The sequence below is a fragment of the Ooceraea biroi genome, chromosome 12 (genome assembly GCF_003672135.1).
Source record: "Ooceraea biroi isolate clonal line C1 chromosome 12, Obir_v5.4, whole genome shotgun sequence".
NCBI classification, from domain to species: domain Eukaryota; kingdom Metazoa; phylum Arthropoda; class Insecta; order Hymenoptera; family Formicidae; genus Ooceraea; species Ooceraea biroi.
Window position 1 is genome coordinate 4,778,023 of NC_039517.1, and position 21,665 is coordinate 4,799,687.

General features: G+C 41.0%; 1 protein-coding gene across 4 annotated transcripts in view; it reads left to right on the forward strand.

Moving 5' to 3' along the window:
- LOC105276601 (myosin heavy chain, non-muscle) overlaps positions 1 to 21,665 on the forward strand; it is a 32,529-nt gene that overhangs the window by 2,452 nt on the left and 8,412 nt on the right. For 3 of the 4 annotated variants that reach the window (XM_011334358.3, XM_011334359.3, XM_011334361.3), the window contains exons 2-4: positions 14,604 to 14,760; positions 15,020 to 15,138; positions 21,511 to 21,534. In XM_011334358.3, coding sequence (XP_011332660.1) covers positions 14,604 to 14,760; positions 15,020 to 15,138; positions 21,511 to 21,534 — 300 coding nt within the window. The remainder of the gene's footprint in view (positions 1 to 14,603; positions 14,761 to 15,019; positions 15,139 to 21,510; positions 21,535 to 21,665) is intronic. The other variant, XM_011334362.3, reaches the window with a different exon arrangement.

The window sequence follows — 21,665 nt, forward strand, 5'->3', positions numbered from 1 at the left end:
TCAATGGGTCATCCACCCTATTTTGAAAAATAACGCATCACCGAAAAATCGGTCGCTGTCTTATTCCGACCAACGGGGAGGCCGTAGGAGACTCTCTTTCGCTCGTAAGATGGACTAAAGATAGCTCTCGGTTCACTACGGCTCTTGCTCGTCCTCGTCTGGAATTAATCCGCGCGCGAGATATATCGGAAATGTCGGGAGACCGAAACAGAGACAGAAGAGGAGGGAAAAAGAGAAGAAAGAGAGAAAGAGAGAGAGGAGGGAGAAAGGTGCATGCGACACGAATGGATTCGATCGGGAAAAGAGGACTGGTCGCGTATCGCCGGCGGGGGAAAGAGGGGGAGGGGGAGGAGGGCCGACGATTTAGATATCTGCGATACCTGCATTTCTCTAATAGACAATTTAACTTGATGCACCGGCGCACATTGGGTATATTCTGTATGTTTGATACGAATTTGAGACTAAATTTAATGCAAAATCATATTAGGCGAGACACCATTTACATATTTACATGCTTTCTTCATTAAATTTTTGTGCGTTAAACAGTTTTCGATGTTCAGTTTCATATCCAATCACGCTCTGCAAATTAATGTTACGGTATTTTTTTTCCACATCGCAAATACATCATCGGAATGTGTCATGCATTACAATGTCGAGCACGCATAACTGCGATACAAGATGCAGATAAACTAACGAACTATCATATAAAAATGCCGTGAAGAAAGTTGTTTTGCAAGAGATAATTGCAGTGTGGGAAGTAAAAACGTTCGTCTGGCGTACCTGCACCACAGGTCCGAGCTCACTGTTCTAGCGTTGATTAATGTCGAGCAAAATATGCCGTTCAGTTTTCATGAAATACTACCGCGTGCAATTACGTCGAACCTGTAGATTTAAGAGATAACAGGAATGAATCTCGAACCGTCCGCTACCACCGTGCGTTACACACCTATACGTACAATATATTGCGGCGATCTCACGTGAGGGACCACCCCATATTTTTTCGGCAACGATCTTTCTCTACTTTATTGATGTGAAGGCCGAATATATTTTATCAATATTAAAAAATATCGAAAAAGGATATTGAATGGTCTGCGAATATTGGACGATTCTTAAATTGTACGGCAGCAGCGAAGGTCTTAAATTTCGAGGGAGGTACGGACCGTCTTCCTTCTCCGTCCTCCTTTGCGTTGGCTATGGACATAACGCACCCCAGCTATTCGGTAATCTGACCAATCATTAAAAAGAAGAAGGTAATTTGACAAAAGAAATGGGCGGTGCCGATGGTCACCGTTTCCACGAGTCGACGTGTCGAGCCTACGGGATACAAGGAACGCGCACTAGCAACGTGTTTCCTTGACGTTTTCGCTTATCGCCGGCTGATAAGCGAGCCTCACCCCACCTCATCGTGTCAGCCAGTGTGACTCACGCTAATTTCGACTACATATCGAATGCGGTTGAGTGCTGATTACGTCCCGATTTTGATCGTGCACTTGGAAACGGGCACTAGACTCGCTGTTTCCTGAAAATATTCCTCGAATCTCACACACCGTCACTAGTGTCTCAAACATTGGCGGAAAGATATGTCTCAAGTGTTATGAGAAATGAGGCGATACATCATAATTACAATATTTAATTTTGCAATAAAAAATTTACAAATTGTTTGGTGCAAAGTTCACGCATCAGTGGAGAATCTACAATTTAATCGAAACGACTTAATGGATCGTAATGGACTTTTCGGCTCATATATTTCTCAGACAAAGCGTTAAAGCTATCATATATCGTGTGCGTGCGAGTGATAAGATCTACATCAGCAAGTTTTACTCGCGCTGCGTGAAGAAATGCCGTACGCGATATCAAATTTGTACGAATATCGACGGGCGCGTTTACAATCAAGAAAACGCAATGTTTTCCGGGCCCGCGATTTCTCTCGCACTACCACACTACCGCAGTTTTCGTGCTTCCTCTGTACTGCCAAGAAAGTATTCGACGATAGTCGCGTTCGATAAGATAGCGAATCGCGCAGCTGTTCTCACACCATTCAACGGTGTAACTTTATACACGCTGCATTGAAAAGACACTTTTACATAGATACATTTACTGCTAATATAAATTCTTATCGATCGTGATCCGCTGCGTTTATTGCTCAAACATCAACATCACACACACGCGCTGTAAAGCAAACCGAAAATCGTATTAAAATGTCGAGACATTATTGACTATCGTTCGCTCGACTTGCATTGTTCGTTGCTTGCTTTAATTAAGTCATCAGACATAATATCCATTTTCTTGGCGTTTAATGTCTTTGGCACAGAGAAGAAACGTACGATGTATCAAATTTATTTTTGAAGTCTAATATCTTTTTAGATATCTAATATTATTATGTAATATATATTACATAATAATACTAGATATCTTTGTTAGATGTCAGTCGCATTGCTTTTTCACTCATGAAAATAATCTTTATAACTTTCAAAGTTGTAAAGATCACTATCCAGAAACTATTTTTGGAACTATTGAAACTTTTAAAAATCATTTTCATCGATAATTAGACAATTTTATAACAGATCTGCAAAATCGAGTGTCTTTAATCGTTGATTGCGGCGCTTTGGCCCATAAGAATATCCTTATCGGACACCCTGTGTATAGACGAGTCCGTACGTTGAAAAGTGATGCCATATGGCGTTGTTGGCGCCAGAACGCGTTACGTTAAATACAATCGTGTGCAAAAGGCGAAGTTTTTATCGCACTGGTAACAAAAGCAGCGCGTGTTTCTCAGATCGTGCGCGCACGATCTCGCGGCTCCTAATGAATTTGTCATGCGGTAACAGACGGATGTGTCGGAGATTTGGTTGAAATTTACGTCAGAAATTCCACACCGGCTTCGTCATAACTCTCCCGTCAGTTAACGCCAGCTTATATTGTTTGGACAAGAGATACTCGGAACCTCGACCGCCGACGTTCGGTATCGTTCGTCGATGTCGTGTGCCATGTTCGGGAAGATTGCACGACAGAAGAGGACAGAATCGCGGTCCAACTGTTAACTACTTCGTGCTCGCTGAACCCGTGCAATCAAGACCCAGTTTCAGCCATGACTTCCCATTTCGGGCGAGCACCAAACCGATCAAAGCGGCGAATAGTCGTGGCGTGTAATCTCTTCTACAAAAAATGTTCGATTTTAATCTTGACACAGATTCTTCGAAAAATTCTCTTATTGTCGACTATTATCATTGAAAAATAATGGCGTCTGTTGCATCACTCGTTTAGCGCGTAACGATCTTGCGTACAAGTTCTTCGAAAAGTTCTTAACAATTTCTGATTTTATCTACTCCAAATACAGATTTCAGACGAGTTATTAGTCGTGACTCTATATTAAATTATTAAAATCATGATCATTGCGTAAACAGAGAAATAAAATGTTCGTGCAAGTGCAAACGACTTGAGGTCCCAACGGTAATATTTAAAATCGCCCGCCTTCTCTCTTTCTCTCACTGGGTTCTTTTCCTTCATCTGGACTCTCGAGGAATGAGAGTCGATGCTCGGTCGTGACTCACGCGTGACTGATTCGGTAAACGCGACTTCGAAGGTAGACGGAGTCCGGTGACGGTCTCCGAAGAGAAGGTGAGAAAGCGATATGGCGCGATAGAGCTAAAGTGACAGAGAGTACGGGGAAAGGGAGAGTAACGAGCCAAAGGAGGAAAGAAGGTTGGAATATTCGTTGGGAGGTCGCGCCGGGGAACTGAGCGGAGGTCGATCTTGAGGCCGCCATCTTGATAGTTTGACAGAGGCACCTTGGCGAAATGCGATTTACCGCTGTGAATCCTCGAGTTTCCTTTTCCTCGGCGAGCCAACGGATTCGTCAGCAAGGATGTTCATTGCTAAAAAATAAATGTTATTAATAAATGTTATTGTTGGTGTCAGAAGAAGGATGCATTAATATGAAAAATTATAATAAAATTCAAGTTTTATAATTTTCTTAGAATTTTGTCGACGATAATAATTTAATATTTATTAATAGTAAATATATAAATAAAGGTATACTTATCCAAATTTATTAAATTGTTAAAGAATTATGTTAGCTTTATAATCTTTATCTTGTTTTAAAATATTTTATGACAGTTATTTTATACTTTTCACATATTTTTATTTTATTTTTTATCACAATCGTCTATCACAATGTTCCAACTTTTAACATTTTCGATCTTCGAAATCTTACAATACTGTTAAAGTAACATTATTTGAAATTAATCAAACAATATGATTTTATCATCCACACTTTCTCCTGCAACTTGATTTCATACAAATCTTTTCTGCTATCGCTAATCAAAACCAGGTGCCTCGGTTTCCGCTTTCCGGGAAAAGTCGCGACTATACATTAATCAAATAATCATTAAAAAAGTAATGCAAGAGAACAGGTTCGATTTCAGATATATTATTTATTTTATCATCTAATATTATACGATATAATTAGAGCCCAGTCACGGCATTCTTGCATTTAGCCGGCTTCACGTCGGAACTAGAATTCGCGCGACGCCGTGGCGGCGAGGAAGGTGAGTCGACCAATGCGAGGCCTCCGTTTTGCGGCATTAGCCCGATTAGTATGCGCATTAGTATTCGTGGCGTGCGGCCTATAGTAAGCCGCGCGCCGGGAAAGAAAACGCGAGTGTGCACGCGGAATTTCTTTCGCACCGCGCGCGCGGAAACATTTCGGAATTTACGCGGAATTCTCGCCTCGGTCGTCTCAGGGCCGCCCGAGCCTCGGACTGGCATAATCGACGTATAATCATTATTCACATTCACTTTCGAGACACAACCGTATCCTCGGCGCAAGATGCGAGACCACGAATGGTAGCGAGCGTAAAAGTCCGTTCGTGAAAGTTTAAATGTTGTTGATACTGACATTTCTTCAATTGCCCATATCGAACTTTTAGCTTTAATCGTTATCTCCTTAATCATTATCGTTTAGTCATTATCAGTATTTCAATTCGGATATTAGAGCCGTGCATTATTTTTACGTACATGAGCAACAAGAGGCAATTTTAATTACAATAACAAATGTAGGATGAATATAATACATAACAAATAGGTATAATTGGAATGCGATTATACAACTTACATATGCGTATCTTGTATTTAGACAAATATTTATTAAATATATCCGCCGGTTTCATTCTGAACATCGCGTGTTACGCAAGGGTCGAGAGTCGATTTTATATCACGTAGATATTACGATAGTTAGTCATTTAATCGAACAGCACCTGTTGTCGGCGCACTCTCTACCCGATCAAGAAAGACAAAGCGAACGATAATTGAGAATACCGGAGAGTCATATTTTTTCATTTAAAACTCTATCTGCCCAAATGTGACAGTCATGACTGAAATTCCAATATACATTTCATGATCAACATATCTTTGAAATCAAAGCTCGAACGAGGCAGGAACTATTCGGCGATGTTGGCATTGCGATTTGGCAATGTAAGCCCAAAGGCATTGCAGCGCGGCGCTAGGATGCAAACGATGATGCAATTTTTCGGCGGGACTCAGGTCAGAAGGCGATTCGCGCTCGTCAGCAGTTTTTTCGTAATTCTACGTTGCCAGGCGGCCGGGGAATGCCGTAAAGAACGAAGTCGCTCTTGCGCAATGCCCGCGTATGTACATACATCGTTATCCCCGTCGTCCGTATATGGCCGCGAATCCGATTGATTTCAGCCGCGCGTACCGTATATGGACCGTATCTGGACTATAACGGTTCGATAATGACCGATCGCATGGTTTCCTTTACGTACTTGTCTTACTCATCTGTACCCATCTGTACCTGCTCGTGTTTCCGATCTATCGCGCGTCTATCGTTAAGCCTACTTCAGGTTCGCATTAGAGATTGGGACCGCGATTTGAACGTTGCATGCTGCTCTCATTCTCAAATTGCTCAACTCTCAAACTCCAAATCGTAATCGCGAAAATATTAAAGTACAAAATAAATTTAAAGATTCAAAGTTGAACCGAGAAAATTCTGTAAAAGTACGTAAATACGTATCAATGTATCAAAATTTACGCAACGCAAATGTGTGAAAGTCATATACAAAATAAAAGTGGACAGCTTCTTTTCTGTAAAAAAAGTATGTCTTGAATTGGCATCGATTTCTTCACGCATTAGTCTTTATCATTGCTATTATTATTTATTAAGCACGATTATAAAGAGGCAATAGATCAAACATGAGAACATATTGAAATTTCATATTGCTGTCTTGTTTACAATTGGACACATCACTTCTAAATTAAAAAGAAATACGACGCTCCCATCTCAATCATCGTTCGCTTCGTCTTCATTCATCGAGTATCGATCTCCGATAGCAATAGCTGTACAATCTCCGATACGTAATACGACACGGCTTTTAAACGAGTTTCAAACAATACTTAACTGGCCAACCAACCGTTAACTAGCGATTATTTGTCAAGCCAAGACAAACATCGCCGATATGTCGATATGCTAATTATCAAATATAATAATTAGTGTAAACCGTTCTTATGCGATAAAATCAATCGACATATTTAGTTCTGCTAAATAAATCCGACAGAGTCAAACAAATTCGAGACTCACGTAATCAATTTTAACGTGATATACAAACGTGCAAAATTTGCAACATTACAATTTTAATAATAGTACACGATCATAAAGTTACATGGCGGTCATTCGCGCTATCTGCAATATCCATATCGCGTTGATAGGCATTGATGAAACATTCATCGAACGAAAACGCGTCGCGTTTGATATCGCGATTAAAATTCCAATTTAAAACCTCTCTCTCTCTTCCTCTTTCTCTCGTCTCATTTAAAATTCATCGCGTAAAATGCACTCGGCAGAAGGTGTCGAATGCTTGGCGAGTGAAGGCATCGTCTGAAACTGGCTCGCAGGCATTCGCAAGACAAATATTCGCCAAACCGATACAACCGTCACCTCGCCCCGATGAGATAATGTATGACGGTATACATGTACATGTCGAAATTGCGTGTCGTGCGACAGAGTGCATTCCACGCGCTATGGCGAGTTCTTGTATGCGTCCGGACGCGACTCGAGACGCGGATGCATTACGTTTTCAGCAACCAGCTTCGACAGAGAGCAGTTAACCGCGTCGCGGGAAATCATTACAGCATGCGACAGTACCATTTTTAGAAAGTCGGTTAAGAAGGCGCGGTACCGTGCCGGGATTTCGTCCTTTTAAAGGCCGGTTATGAGCGGGGTAGGCGCCGCTTAAAGTTGCACAACGATTAATTAATCTGGTTGTCGCGTTTTTCGTGCTATCGCAATTCCGATCTGAGCATACTTTCGTGTCAGCCAGCTACTTCCGGTCGGAATCGTAACGCATCAATTGACGCCAAGTTTTGGCAAATGTTTGGGTGTTATAGCGACTGCTCGAATCTCTTACTCACGGATTGCAATTTTAATTTCTTTTGTAAAAGAAGAAAAAAAATTACGAATCACGGTTGTTTAAGAGAACAACCGTGTGAATGACGAGAATCGCGGAAATCAAAGAGCGCGTTGTACACGCGTTGTTGGCGCAGTGAATGCACACTAATTTCGCGAATGGCTGAGCGTGTTCGCGGTTTCGTCGTGGAATTTACGATCTCGCTTTGCGCGCCGCAAGTTTAAATGCCCGCGACGACGCGGGGCGAGGAAGTCGGTTTGAAATTCTTTCGAGAATCCCGTCACGGCGATAGAGCCCGCGGTAAATCACGGCAAATATACGTACACGTTAATAGCGAATTTATGCTAACTTTACAAACAACTCGGAGGCGTACACGATTTTGTCGCGGCAGTTTACGATCTTGTTTCGCGGCGGCGCAACTTTGACCCGCGACAATAAAGCGTACCGTTTCCAATCGCGCTCTCTTACCATTCGTTAACGATTGCACTTGATCGCTCGCGCCGCGCATGCGCACTCGCCCGCTCACGCGTCGAGATCGAGACTTTCGATCTCGTCTCGATCGAGGGCGATCGTGCCGCGGGTACGGGGGTGGGAGGCGGGGGGCAGATGTCAGGCCATGGGCAAGAAAAAATCGAGAGAGCGAGCGAGCGAACGAGGTGGACGCGCTCGCTCTTTCGCGGGGTGGCGCAAAAAGGCAAAGGCGAGTCCTTATAAGGGACGAGCGTCCTTAACCTGCTTACTCGCGGTGCCTTAAAGACGCGGCCACTTACGCTGAAACGATCGAGGAGGAGGTGACGATCAGGCGCCGGTAACGGGTCGCGGCAAATCCGATGCCTTTTACGGTCGTCGTCCCGCATTCGCGCGCCCGCGTACCGCGGCGCCCGAAAGAAAATTCTCTGACGGAACCCCGGGGCACCGTAAAAGAAAACAAATAGAGAGAGAGAACCCCATCGATGTCCTATAATAGACGACACGAGATGAGGGACACGTGTAACCGAACGCGAATGACGCATCGTTACGTTTGATCGGCGGTTGGAAGGTGATTCACGGCGATACGGCAACTTTGATAATCGACTCTTGAAGTCACTGCATATTAATCTAACTCTGAGTAATCGCAAAGCCGTTAAAAAAAGAATCATTCGTAATTGCAAGTCGAGGATTACGACAGAAAAAAATTAGCACTTCTTTTGCCGAAATAATTGAACGTTGTATTATTTTAAATATGCGACTTTCTTTATTTTATTTTCTTTTATTTGTTTCTTGAAGCTTGACAAAACTTTACCAGAACTAAAAGTAACACGATATATTTATAGGTTCCCAAATTCTGGAATTTACTGAAACAGGATCTTGAAATGTATCACTAGCCAACGAATTTTATCATTATACAGAATCGCTTATAAATGTTTCATAGTATAAACATAAGAAATGATAAATGAATACTGCGTATTGATAGTAATCATCACTTGGTGATGATTTATTTCAAGATTATGCTTCGATGAATTTAATCGTCGACACATCTCTGTCGCGTACTTTTTATTCGAAGGTTACTGCATCCTTGCAGCGAAAGAACGTCGGCTTCGAGACGTAACGCGCGTCGCGATCGCGCCGACTGCCGATTTGCTTAGAAGGCTCCCGTCATGTCGCGTCGGCGAGGTATAAACAGGAATGTTGGGCAGGGTCGATGACACTCGAGAGTACCGGGGACCGGTTTTCGAGGACCTCCGAGCAGTCCTGCCTGGAAAAAGGGGACAAAGGCGTTTCCATTTCGTGTTCGCAACGAAATTTCGTGAAAAGCGTTGAGGCTCGTTAAATTTACACGTGTAATTCCAACGCAAACGCGATGAATCCATGAAACTCTTTTTAATCGTTAATCGTGCCGATCATGGCGACGTTTCGTAACGATGTCAAGGAAGAAAATTATAAATTTCTAGGAGGCGAGTAGCGACCGTTTCCAGTTAAAATGCCTCGGAGCATTTATTTCTCTTGATGATACATGTGTGTTGTGTGTGGGTAAAGAAATGCGCGAGAACGGAAAATCCAACTTCTTGGATTCTTCGTAGCTCCTCGAATGCAACCTCTTGGATTCTCGAGTCTTCCACGGAATAAATCAAGACTAAAAACACGTGTACAGTGAAAATGTTTACAGAATAATAATTTATGTATCTTCAAATTACTGCATTATAATTATTACAAGTACTATATTTTTTTATAGACAATCTAACATGCATTACAATTTTTATAAAGCGCAACAAAAACGTATATTGAAATTAAAATGTCACACATCGACATGAAGGAAAAGAGACAAAACACTGGACGAGAATGAATGCGATAGAAATGTGAAGTAAATGAGACGTATCATTCCGCTTCAATTGATCCGAGTCATTTATCGATTAATCATTCCAGACAGAAGAAACATGCCACGGCAGATTGTGTCTAAAGGAACGTACCATATTATAAAATGGAGAGAGAGAAAAAGAGAGAATGAATATTCTCATAAAGATTCTTCATCTTCTCCACAAAATCGGAGTTAAAGTTAAAGTTAACGCGAGTAAGCCGCCGCGGCCCGATGTTTACCGGCCCATAATGGGAAAAGTTACGAAAGCGCCCGCGATAAATTAACGTGGAAATCACAGCGTAGAGAATAAATAAACTCAGGCACCGGTTCCGGGTGGCTTCTTCCACGAAGGATGACGCGAGTAGCGTGAGTTTGAGAGTGCAAACCGACCAGGGAAAGCGAGTACGCGGGTGAATCACGCTGTAGGCAGTTCTGGAGGCAGCCACGGCGATGATTCGTCGCGACCTTTGAAAGCGTGTATACACGCGGGAACAGAAGGAGGAGGAGGAGGAGGAGGAGGACAACGATGACGCTGATGACGGTTAACGTCGAAAAAATGGCTGGCTCGTGAAGAACGTGTCCAGCCAGCATTTTACGAATGAGCCATCTCGAAATCCACGCAGTACGATAACGACGACTGAAATCAAAATTATTCCACGCACAGTCTGATGATTCGTCGAGGAACTTCAAATGGACACTTTCAATATATTTTTATTTGCCTTTAACATTTCACTCGGTTCGTGTTGAGGATAAACAAACTTATTATCAGACTTTTATTTAGATATTTAATTTTTAATTAAAAAGCTACAAAAATTATTCTGTACATTATAATCACAAAAAATTTATTAAGAAAGTTTCTACATTAATTTTTTTACACCTACAGAAAGATCATTAACTTACATAAAGGAGTCATCAGACTTGTTTTTACAATTGCTCAACAGAGGAGAATCAAGTAAAAATTAATAACTGAGAAATAAATAAAGCGTTATTCAATCAATCTAATCCCCATTTGAGTGATATCTGTCCCATTTGTCTTAGGACCTGATAGCCGATGGCGCGGCTAACGATCTCCCCGAGTAATTGTCCGGCGGCCCTAACGATGATGTGAATAATTCGAGGACTGGACCAGCGCAATTAAGCGCGCATGCGCGCGCGCCCGCCTGCGTTTAATGGATGGCAGATAAAAGCGAGAGAGGAGCGTTCATTAACACCTACGCGCTCGTCGCTGCACCGGCGAGTAATCGCTTGCTCGCAACTGTTGCAACTAATATCAGCGTTGGGCGTTTACGCGTAAACAACGATGATTTATGTCTACGCGCGCGCGGGCGTGCGTGTGAATTATCTTTTCGCGCGAAACGCGTACACAGTGCACATTGACTAATTCCGTGCAAACGATGATTCTGCTGATTTACGCTCTCTCCTCTTTTCTGCTCTTCCCGCAATAGCCTTTATTCAGATTGCATTGTAATTGTTATCCAGATATTGTTGGTATTGCTGCTGGCGTTATTACTCGTTTCAACATACCGATTTAGTTATGGCTGATATGGTTTATGCGGGTATCATCGATCGTATAGTATTTTACGTCGACGCTATTCAGATCTTTTTTTGTAAAGGAGTAAAGGGAGAGGGTATATTAGTAATTGTGAGATTTATATTTTACTTTTGATGATTTTCATGTGTTTAAAATATTGTCACAAAATATTGAGTTGATTTATAAGAGAATTTCGTTAAAATGGTTTTATTTATTTTTATATAAAATACTTTATATACAGGGTGAGGCACCTAAAACAGGCCACCTGAATATCTCGGCTGTTATTGGTGATAGAAAAAAATGTGTCAGACCAAACTTGCATGGTTTCGAGGGACACATAATTTGTTCTAAATAGTTTTGTATTATTAGGTGGATGCGTAGAGGTCATATGAAGATCAACTTCGTTTTTTTAAATGGTATGATATGTTTTTTTACGTACCATCATCTAGTAGAGCGTTTGAAGATGCGCACATTAATCTACGGGTCAAAATCATTCAAGGTCACTGAAGGCTAAAATTTCTAAGTGCTAGAACTTTTTCATTTCTGAGTTTACGGTATTTTCAATAGCAGAGAACTCTAGGCAATATAAAAAATAATGATAACAACAACTCAGAACTTCGCGGAAAAAGAAAAAATTTCTAAGGGCTAGAACTTTTTCATTTCTGAGTTTACAGTATTTTTAATAGCAGAGAACTCTAGGCAATATAAAGTAAATTGGCAGTTGGCCTTCAGTGACCTTGAATGATTTTAACCCGTAGATCAATGTGCGCGTCTTCAAACGCTCTACTAGATGGTACGTAAAAAAACATATCATACCATTTAAAAAAACGAAGTTGACCTTCATATGACCGCTACGCGTCCACCTAATAAAAAACTATTTAGAACAAATTATGTGTCCCTCGAAACCATGCAAGTTTGGTCTGACACATTTTTTTCTATCACCAATAACAGCCGAGATATTCAGGTGGCCTGTTTTAGGTGCCTCACCCTGTATTTTCTTCCTCCTCGTTTAACAATTTACTATCAACTTTACTATCAGGTAAATATAAAAATCATTATGTGGAATTAGTACCCGGGATTTTCCAGAAAAGATAAGTATTTCTTATCTGCAACGGAACTTGCTTATGAATTAATCCAATATATATTACGCTACATCATGACACGTATTGCAAATAAAAACAGAAAAAATTACTTCATACTTTTGAAGTTATTTTTCTACTCGCTACTAAAAATCGAAATCGCGATCATCGAAAAATAATCAATTTTTCGGAAAATCAGTTTGTTAATATTCTCGCCGATTTTACTTAACAATGCATATAAATCATATTTACTTGCAAATGTACAACAACATGGGAGAAGTAACATGTACCGTGCACTTTACATAGTTTGCGAACTACGTGGCGGAAAGCCTACTCATTAAGAAGAGAAGACAGCGATTTATACTGTTCTACCGGGAAAACGCGTAAACATCGGTCTTTGCAAGGAGTCCACGAGACAATACCCGCGCTGATAAAAGGTTAAATAACTTTGCTCCGTTTCGATATCGGGCCCGAGAGATTAAAGCATCCCTTCGTTAGCTGACATATACGGGCCTATCTATCGTTGTTATGCTCATCATCGCTCATTTGTCTGTCGCGAGCGTCTTTGTGGTGGTGGCGCGAGTCACTCCACGCATTATGATAAATATTCACTATCAGACGTACAGAGGGGTGTGTTCTTCCTACCTCTCTCCCTCCCCTCTCCCCATGTTGTAACTTGTCAAGTTCACGTAAATTAATTGCGACGCATTTTACTCTGATTTGCTTCGGTTTCTGATTACAATTAGGATATGAACCCGCATCGATCGGTGCTCCTAATTGGATTGAGCGAGTTTCTCATCGGAGAAATGATACTTGATAACGCATTAAGTGGATACGTCCAGCGGATACGTGTTTATCTTATCGCAAGACTGAATGAAAGTTTCGAAATGATAATTCGCATTTTATAAGTAAATTACCTGAAAGAAAATTTCGCGGAAGCACTTGTTCGACGTAACTTCTAGGAATCGTTACGAATCTTAAGATAATACTTTTAATACTTTTTTTATGAATCTTTAATCGTAGTTAATTGAGAATTAAATCATTAAATAAAAATATCTTTAAATAAATTATTAAATAAAAAACATTTTTAAGAACAATCTTAGAGAAATCAAATAGGAGCATCAATGATGGGTTTCAATAAAATTAGTATACAAGCAATGTCCGCAAATCTAGTGTTAATATCGAGAATATCGAACAATTGAACGGAATTTTTACGCCGGGATGATAAATGTAGAAATTTGTTGAACGGTCGAAGTGCATGACGCGATTCGGCGCGGATATAGGAGCGGAGAGTCAAGGCTCTCAGTTTCAGACCCACTGGCTGTACAACGCCTCGGCCAGCCCGTATGCACGTAGACGCGTATTGGCGCGGAGAAAACGTGCCAACGTGCGAGAGAACGAAACGAGACCGGGACCGAGAGAAAGGGAGAGCGCGCGCCGAGGTAGAAGACGCCGGAGAGCGGCGAACCAGAAGTGGTGTGTCGGTCTCTTTCTCCCACTACGCCCTCTGCCTGTGCCTCGCGAACAGGCGCTTTATAGCGAACGTGACGTCACTGATCGGACATTCCATCGAGCTTTAACGGCGCATTCGTGCTCCCTCTCGCACTATCGCCGCAGAGTTCTTCAAATGATTATCAGCGTCGGCGGGAACAATGCTTCCCAAAACAATTAGGCCGCGCGAACACAGCGAGTGCTCTCGCTTTTGTTCGCTGGACGTTCTCGCGGATGGAATGCTTCCGATGAGATGAATCAATGTGTGAATAAAATCATGACTCGGGGAATGGAATTATAATTGCTTTTTTCGAATTGTTTAAGAAAAGATTTGATATGGCGAAGAATTTAAATGAATATCTTGGCAAAGTAGGCTGGATTAATATTACATTGTGCAAATTAATTCGATGCTTCTGAAGAAATTGAGCTTTTATTATTAACAAATAATAAACATGTCAATTTCGCCATTATTTTCTAATACTTTTCTTCATCTATCGGGCAGCTGATAAAACCCCTCTCAAAATAAAGAAAGTAAATAAAGGCTCAATTTTTTCAAAAAAGCACCGAATTAATTTGCACACCAAATATGCACACCTCTTGTTTTTATTTGTTAAATACTGAACTTAGTTCTACTCAAATGACCCTAATAAAATTCTTCAAACTATATACATGTTTATAGATCTTATGAATGCTGACAATTACAGAGTACTCAATGGCACTAATCTATTATCTTTTCTTTATTGCAGACATACTCTGGCCTCTTCTGCGTCGTGGTAAACCCCTACAAGAGACTGCCGATATACACAGAGAAGATCATGGAAAGGTATAAAGGCATCAAGAGACACGAAGTACCGCCACACGTCTTCGCTATTACCGATACAGCTTACCGTTCTATGTTACAAGGTAATAGGGCAATTAGAATTTCTGTAAACCTTCCTTGTTGTCACAAGTACACAGCCGGTATTGTTAGTCGACAGTAATGGAAAATAGAAATCCAATTTTTAGAAAAAAAATATTAAGTCGATTAATATATTGAATTTCTATAATATTTCTTTAACATCAATATCATCTGAAGTGTTTCGAGTACTTCCGTGACCAGACTGATCACGTCAATAGCCTCTGATCAAATCGAATTGACAACATCATTTCATGTCTGCTGCAGATCGCGAGGACCAGTCGATCTTGTGCACTGGCGAGTCCGGCGCCGGCAAAACCGAGAACACGAAGAAAGTGATCCAGTACTTGGCTTATGTGGCCGCGTCGAAACCCAAGTCAAACGCGGTAAGTCAACGAGGCGGTCGCCGATTAGCAACAGCGGCGGTTTCCGTCGCGCGGCGAATCCATTGTTACCTACTTCTTCACGCACGCACTCGCTCGATGGCGAAGACACGCGATGAATTGAGCCGCCGCGGTTTATACGAACCATTTGACCTCTCGTTACTCGCCCGAGAAATCTCCGCTTCGCGAGAGCTTCCCGATGCACGCTCCGGACCCGTTTCCGGAAGCGTATCTTCGCGCGTCGTCTTCAGCCGACCGCGAGGCGGAGAATCTTGAAAATTTATTGGAACGAGTGCGATGATATCGAATTTATCTTGGACTGCAAAGTTTGCGCTGTAACGCGTGTTCTCGACCATTATATTCGACGATACGACAGATGATACTTCACGCTTTAAGCCATCACCGGAACGTTAAAGTTACGGGAAGACAAAGCAGAATAATGCGCGCGATTGCCGTGATCCCAGCGGCCGGAGCTAAAGCAATATGTTTATTTATTCAAGTCGATTTCTTTAAATACCAAATCTTGTTCCCGTGTCATGTATTGGGTTGGCCAAAAAGTAGTTGCGTTTTTTTTTATATAAATAAAAGGTGAATTTTTCATGGGAAACAAAAACTTTATTAAACAATATATTGTCCATTTTGTTTGATTATCTTTTGCCATTTTTCAGGCAACTTCATGATTCCGCGCTCAAAAAAGTTCTTATCTTTTTCAGCAAAAAACAATTCCAACAACGATTTGATATCCTCGTCAGCAGTAAAGGTTTTACCATTCAAGGCGTTTTGCAAAGAACGAAACAAATGGTAATCTGATGGTGCCAGGTCTGGCGAATATGGTGGATGTGGTAACATCATGGTAACACATCCCATCCAAGCTGCAACAATTTTTCACGAGTGACCAAACTTGTACGTGGTCTAGCGTTATCATGGTGAAACACAACACCTTTGCGATTCACCAATTCTCGACGTTTCTGTTTGATGGCATCATTTAATTTATCCAGTTGACGACAGTATACGTCTGAATTAATGGTTTGATTCCTTGCAAGCAGCTCAAAATACACAATACCTTTAAAGTTCCACCAGACTGACAGCATAATCTTTCTTTGGTGAATATCTGCTTTTCAAGTACTTTGAGCAGGTTCATCACGCTTGTTCCACGATCTTTTTCGTTTGACGTTGTAGACGATCCATTTTTCGTCGCCTGTTATCATACGTTTCAAAAATGGATCATTTTCCTCACGTTTCAAAAGAGAATCGCAGATGTCAATATACGCTTAGTGAGATGAATTTCTTTGAGCTCATGTGGTACCGAAATATCGAGCTTACAATGTATCCAAGTCGTTTTAAATGGTTTTCAACACTCGATTTCGATATGTTAAGATTCTCGGCAATCTCTCGTGTCGTTAAACGCCGATTGGAATCGATCAGTGCCTTTATTTTGTCATCATCAATTTCGATTGGCCTTCCTGAGCGTGGTGCATCTTTCACATTAAAATCTGCAGATCGAAATTTAGTAAACGAATTTTGACACTGCCGCAGTTTTAAAGCATCTTCGCCATATACATCAGATAACTTTTTATGAGCTTGCACAGCGTTTTTCCCTTTTCGGAAGTAATAAAACAAAATATGAGGAAAATGTTCTTTTTGATTTTCCATTTTGAAATCGACGGCAAACAAACAATTGTTAACGAAATCGTGTACTTTCTTTTTGTAAAACAAGCTTGAACTGTGAGTTGTTAACCTACATAATGAATTTGCGGTTTAGAATGAAGTTAGTTACATTTCAAGACATGTATGTCCATCTATTGGAAAAAAAACGCAATTACTTTTTGGCCAACCCAATACTATCCATCGCCGCTTTAAAACTGCCGCATTCGCGTGTGCGCATGCAACAGTTACGGTTGAAAGGTTCCCAATTACCTCACGCAATTACGTTTACCTATGGACAGGCATTTATTCGCAGCGACGTCGCCAAGTTTAATGACCAACGCGACAACAGCGGTGGTCATCAAGTATCAACAGTGCGCGCACGAAACTATGCTACGAACGATACGTTTCTCGGTAAATAGATTTAGCCGCAAGGGCGTGTTACACCGGAGCGGTCGTGAGATTCTGTACAATTATGTATTATGTTATACGATGTTTGGCCGTGAACATGTTCGGCCAATTGCTCGGCGCGTTCTGTATTCCTCTTCCTCGCAGATCCGCGGCGCAAAACGCATTTACGAGCCAGATAAAAAGCGAAGAGTGAAAGAAGGATTACGTACAGAGCATAGAACCTGATAACTGAAAATGAATTTTTAAATGCACTTTTGAAACAAAGCAGAGTTCTTAGAGGAGACAATTCTTCCGGCAAATCGGAAGAATACTCCATTTTTCGCGTCCTAATGTTATCAAGATTGCTTGATGCATGATTATGTAATTTTGTTTGGAGAATTTCACAATTTAGAAGTTCCTTCATTTTTTAAATGGGCTTGTTAGTTATAATCATCACTTGTTCGGAGCTAGACTATACTAGTTTCTAATATATCATTGCAGGATGTAATATTAGTCAACGTTAAGAGAGCGTTGAAATTTCGTGTAATCGAGTCGGCATGCTCGCCACAATCACGTCAGCCTTTCCGAAGCTCGGGAAACCTCGTTGGTCGTTGTCGGTCGCTTCTGTCGCCGGAAGTGTAACCTCGATATCCGAATCATAACGTCCTCACCGCGATGCTAGAAACTCGACATTCGTTAACGAATCCTTAATGTGCTCTTGAAGAAGAGCTAGAAGTCTCGCGCGAGCCGCATTAAAATTCTTCCCATTATCGTGAGAGAAATATCACGTTTCGTCATCAATTCCGATAATTATAGACTAATCGCATAAACGTTTCTGTCAGGCGTCTAATAAAAAGACGCAACATGTATTAGATTATTATTTCTCAGTTTAAAAGAAGCCGTAAAAAGCTTGACGAACAAATTTTAAATTAATTCTGTATTTTTTTAAAATAATGAATTGCTTCTTTTCTCTAGATGAAAGCATAAGAATTGCAAGAGTTTAAACATTTTTTAATATTTATTTGAAAGAACAAATACATGCGATTGTCTGAGAGCCTCTGGCGTCTAGGTTCGTGAACAGTAACTTCTTTGTTCTCGTGTGTTTCTCGCCCGGATACTCAAAGAGCATAATCCGAACCATCGCGCGAAGCGCAACGTTATTAATAAATCGTAAAGCATGCAAAAGACGAACAGTTTTTTTAAATGGTTCGTGCACATTGCGCAAATGCCGGGGTTTGGCTACAAGGATAGCTAGCAAAAAGTGTAAACGCAATCTTCAGCTGGTAACATCCATCTTCCTCCTCGCTTGCTTCAAGTTCAGATCCTCGCCGGCCTTTGTAAATTTTATAAGACACGTGGCTATTCTTGGCGTTCGTGAATCAGATAAATATTTTAGGTAAATTAATGGCGACCACGTGTTGAATGTAAGCAAAATAATTTTCTCATCCGCGACCGTTTCAGAAAGATGATACACATTGTGAGCTTTTAACGAATGTAGCACGCGTACATAAAAGAAAATGCGGTGAAATACACGGAAAATGACCGCACTCGAGAAAACCATTACCGATATCTTGCGCTGAAGATATCAATCATTTGAGACTTATAGACGAGTAGAAAAAACTTATTATGCAGTTCTTGAAAATTTCAGAATATTAAAAATTTTGTATATTGTATCTGTCAATTTGGAAAATTAATCGAAAACATTTAAATGTTTCAGGAACAAGAAAATTGAGATAAAAATTGTAGATTTTATAATCTTGACGCCAAGTAGATGAAGCGATGAAGAATAACTTCCTTCTCAGAACAGCCGAATCACTTTCATAAAGAACTTTGCGCCATCACTCCTAAATTCATTTATTACATTTATTACAAGAAAAATGATTAGAAAAAGTTGTTATAAAAACAGTAATATCAGGAGGAGATCTGTGCTCCTTTTGAAGATTCGCGAGAATCGTCAGCGATCCTGCCACTCGAGCGAAGGTCGCCGCGCGGGAGCCTCAACACATTTTTCGATTACCATAAATACCGTTCACGCTCGCGTTACGACTCAAACGGCGGACGCTTGTTTTTACGCGTTAATCGAGCCCAATCGATTTATATTGCGTCGCATGCGTGCACGCATCGGCTGCGGCGATCCGCGAGAACGAAAGAGAAAGAAAGAAGACGAAGTTGAAGACACGCGCGCCTCGTGCTCGCCGAAGGATCTTTCCTTTTCCAGACAAACGGTCCACTTATCGTGCCCTCGAGTCTCTTTCTGATGCTCTTGAGTCACGCGAATCGACTTGCCCACGTCGTGACTCATCTCGCAAATGCGGAACCCAAGCACGACTTGCGCGACTTATCATGGGAAAAGAACCTAGAAGTTTGCACCCTCTGAAGCCCATGCGAGACCACGCATTAGAGAGCGAGATTGCGGGTTGGAGACTGAGATTTGGACCAAGCAAGGTTGCCGCACTCTGGCTAATCAACTCTCAGTCTAAAAATTGAGTTTCCTTCTGGTAGATTTCTGGGGAAATCTTGGAGCAATCTTTAACACTACGTGCGAGAATTCGATAAGCTTCTTCTGCAACGTCTGCATTTTTGTCAGTTAGTTTTATGCTTTTTATTTATTATGATGGAGAGAAAATGTGATATACTTTGATGATGATTGATGAAGATATAGAATATGAAGGTATGAAGCTAATACGCACTTTGTGATTAATTATCATAATATTCGTCGTATTCTCATTGCAAAATGACTTCTGTCGATTAAAACCTGCGATCGCAGTTAATCGAGATGTTTGCTTTATTCGTCTGACATTTTCATAATTGTCGACGGTCTCTGTTGGATCGATTGGAGGTCGGTTTACATGTATATAGGCACGTAGATGTGTAATAAGCACGTGGTAAGGCAGGTACCTCTAATACTTTGTAATAATAATTAATTTTTGAAGACGTAGCTAGTGAATAACAATGAAAATTGCTCAGTAAAATGGTGATAGGGGCATATCCTTTGGTGAACATAGCTTTCTTTCTAGAGAGAATGTAAACGCGAATCTAATTTTACATTGTAATTTAGTATTGTATTGTATTGTACGCTTTAGATCTTTAATAGATTAAGTTTTCATTCGTTGAATATGTAAAGAAATGCTGCATTTAATGATTTTATTTTATTCTTATTTTTTATATATAGGGGCAGACAAAAATAGGAAGTTAAAGTTAATCAACGTTGTTGAAGATCGCTCACTGACTCTAATTCGAAGCAGAAGGCTGATATTTCTCATAATAATAAAAAATGCACAATATTTTTTAAATTTTTTGCGGATCCAAGGAGGATCACTCTTTTCGTTGAGCTCAGTCGTGCACGCATAAATCTCGAGGAGATCTGGCCTTCTTCAGCGTATCAGATTTCATCTTAATGTCCTTTCTTGAGCGCCAATCGCACGGCATTTACATTTACATATTATAAAAGTGTACGTGTAAAGAAAAAGAAAACTGTAAAACGAGAACACACTCGCCTATATGGTACGACTGCATGTTATTGCATCGGCTGCATTATCGTCTTACTTTTGTTCACAGCCAGCACATTCCTGATCGTTTCGCATGCACAAGAGCAAATGAGCTCGCTTGTTTCGCCGACTCGCCGGTACGGACGTTTCGAATCATTTCGATCGGGGCGTCACTACTTCTTTTATTCCCCGAATGTACACAGGGTATCCCATAGCAGCTGCTGCGTTATTTTTTCGGTCCTCTCACAGGAATGTCTCATCAATCAATTTTATGAGAATCTGTCGGACGTTATATTCTTCATTCTTGATCATTTAAAATTGAGTTTGAATGAAGCTTTAGAATGAAAGATTAAATTAATTCAAAATTTCAGCTGAGCAATAAAATTCTCTGAGATTCTCATTATTATTTATTTCTCAAATTTCCCATGTAACAAACTGCAAAGATTGATTTTACAAGTCCATCATTCGAGAATGGCGATCTGAAGGAATAACGCCGCAGCTGTTTTGCGTATCCAATGTTCGCGAAGACAAAGTCATGCAGCTCCGTCTAATGATTCATTTCGAAATTTAATTTCTTGCAAAAAGACCCGAAATCAAAATTGGAGCGAATATTGGAATGATCGGAATATTGGCGTCAACGTATGTTAAAAACAGATTCGATTCTATGCGTTTATTCGGTCGACTGTCGATCGGTCGGTTCTTCGTGTACCTGGCATTCGGTACACAGCCAGTAAAGGTGACCACGCGGACGAAGAACGAACGCGCGACTCGAAAGCCACGCCATGGCCGATTCTGATCTAATGTTGAAAATTCTTTTATTTTCGGTGCTGACTTTTGGCGGCCGCCCACCTAGACTCCAAGCCCGGCATTAATCATAGTAAGTCAACGAAAGAAACAGCCCGACTCAGGCGGCTGACGCCTGCGGCGCGGTGCTTCACATTATTTTCCTGCTTATCCACCCTCTACTAACAGACGCTTTTGATTTTCGATTCTTCCTCAGTGACGCAT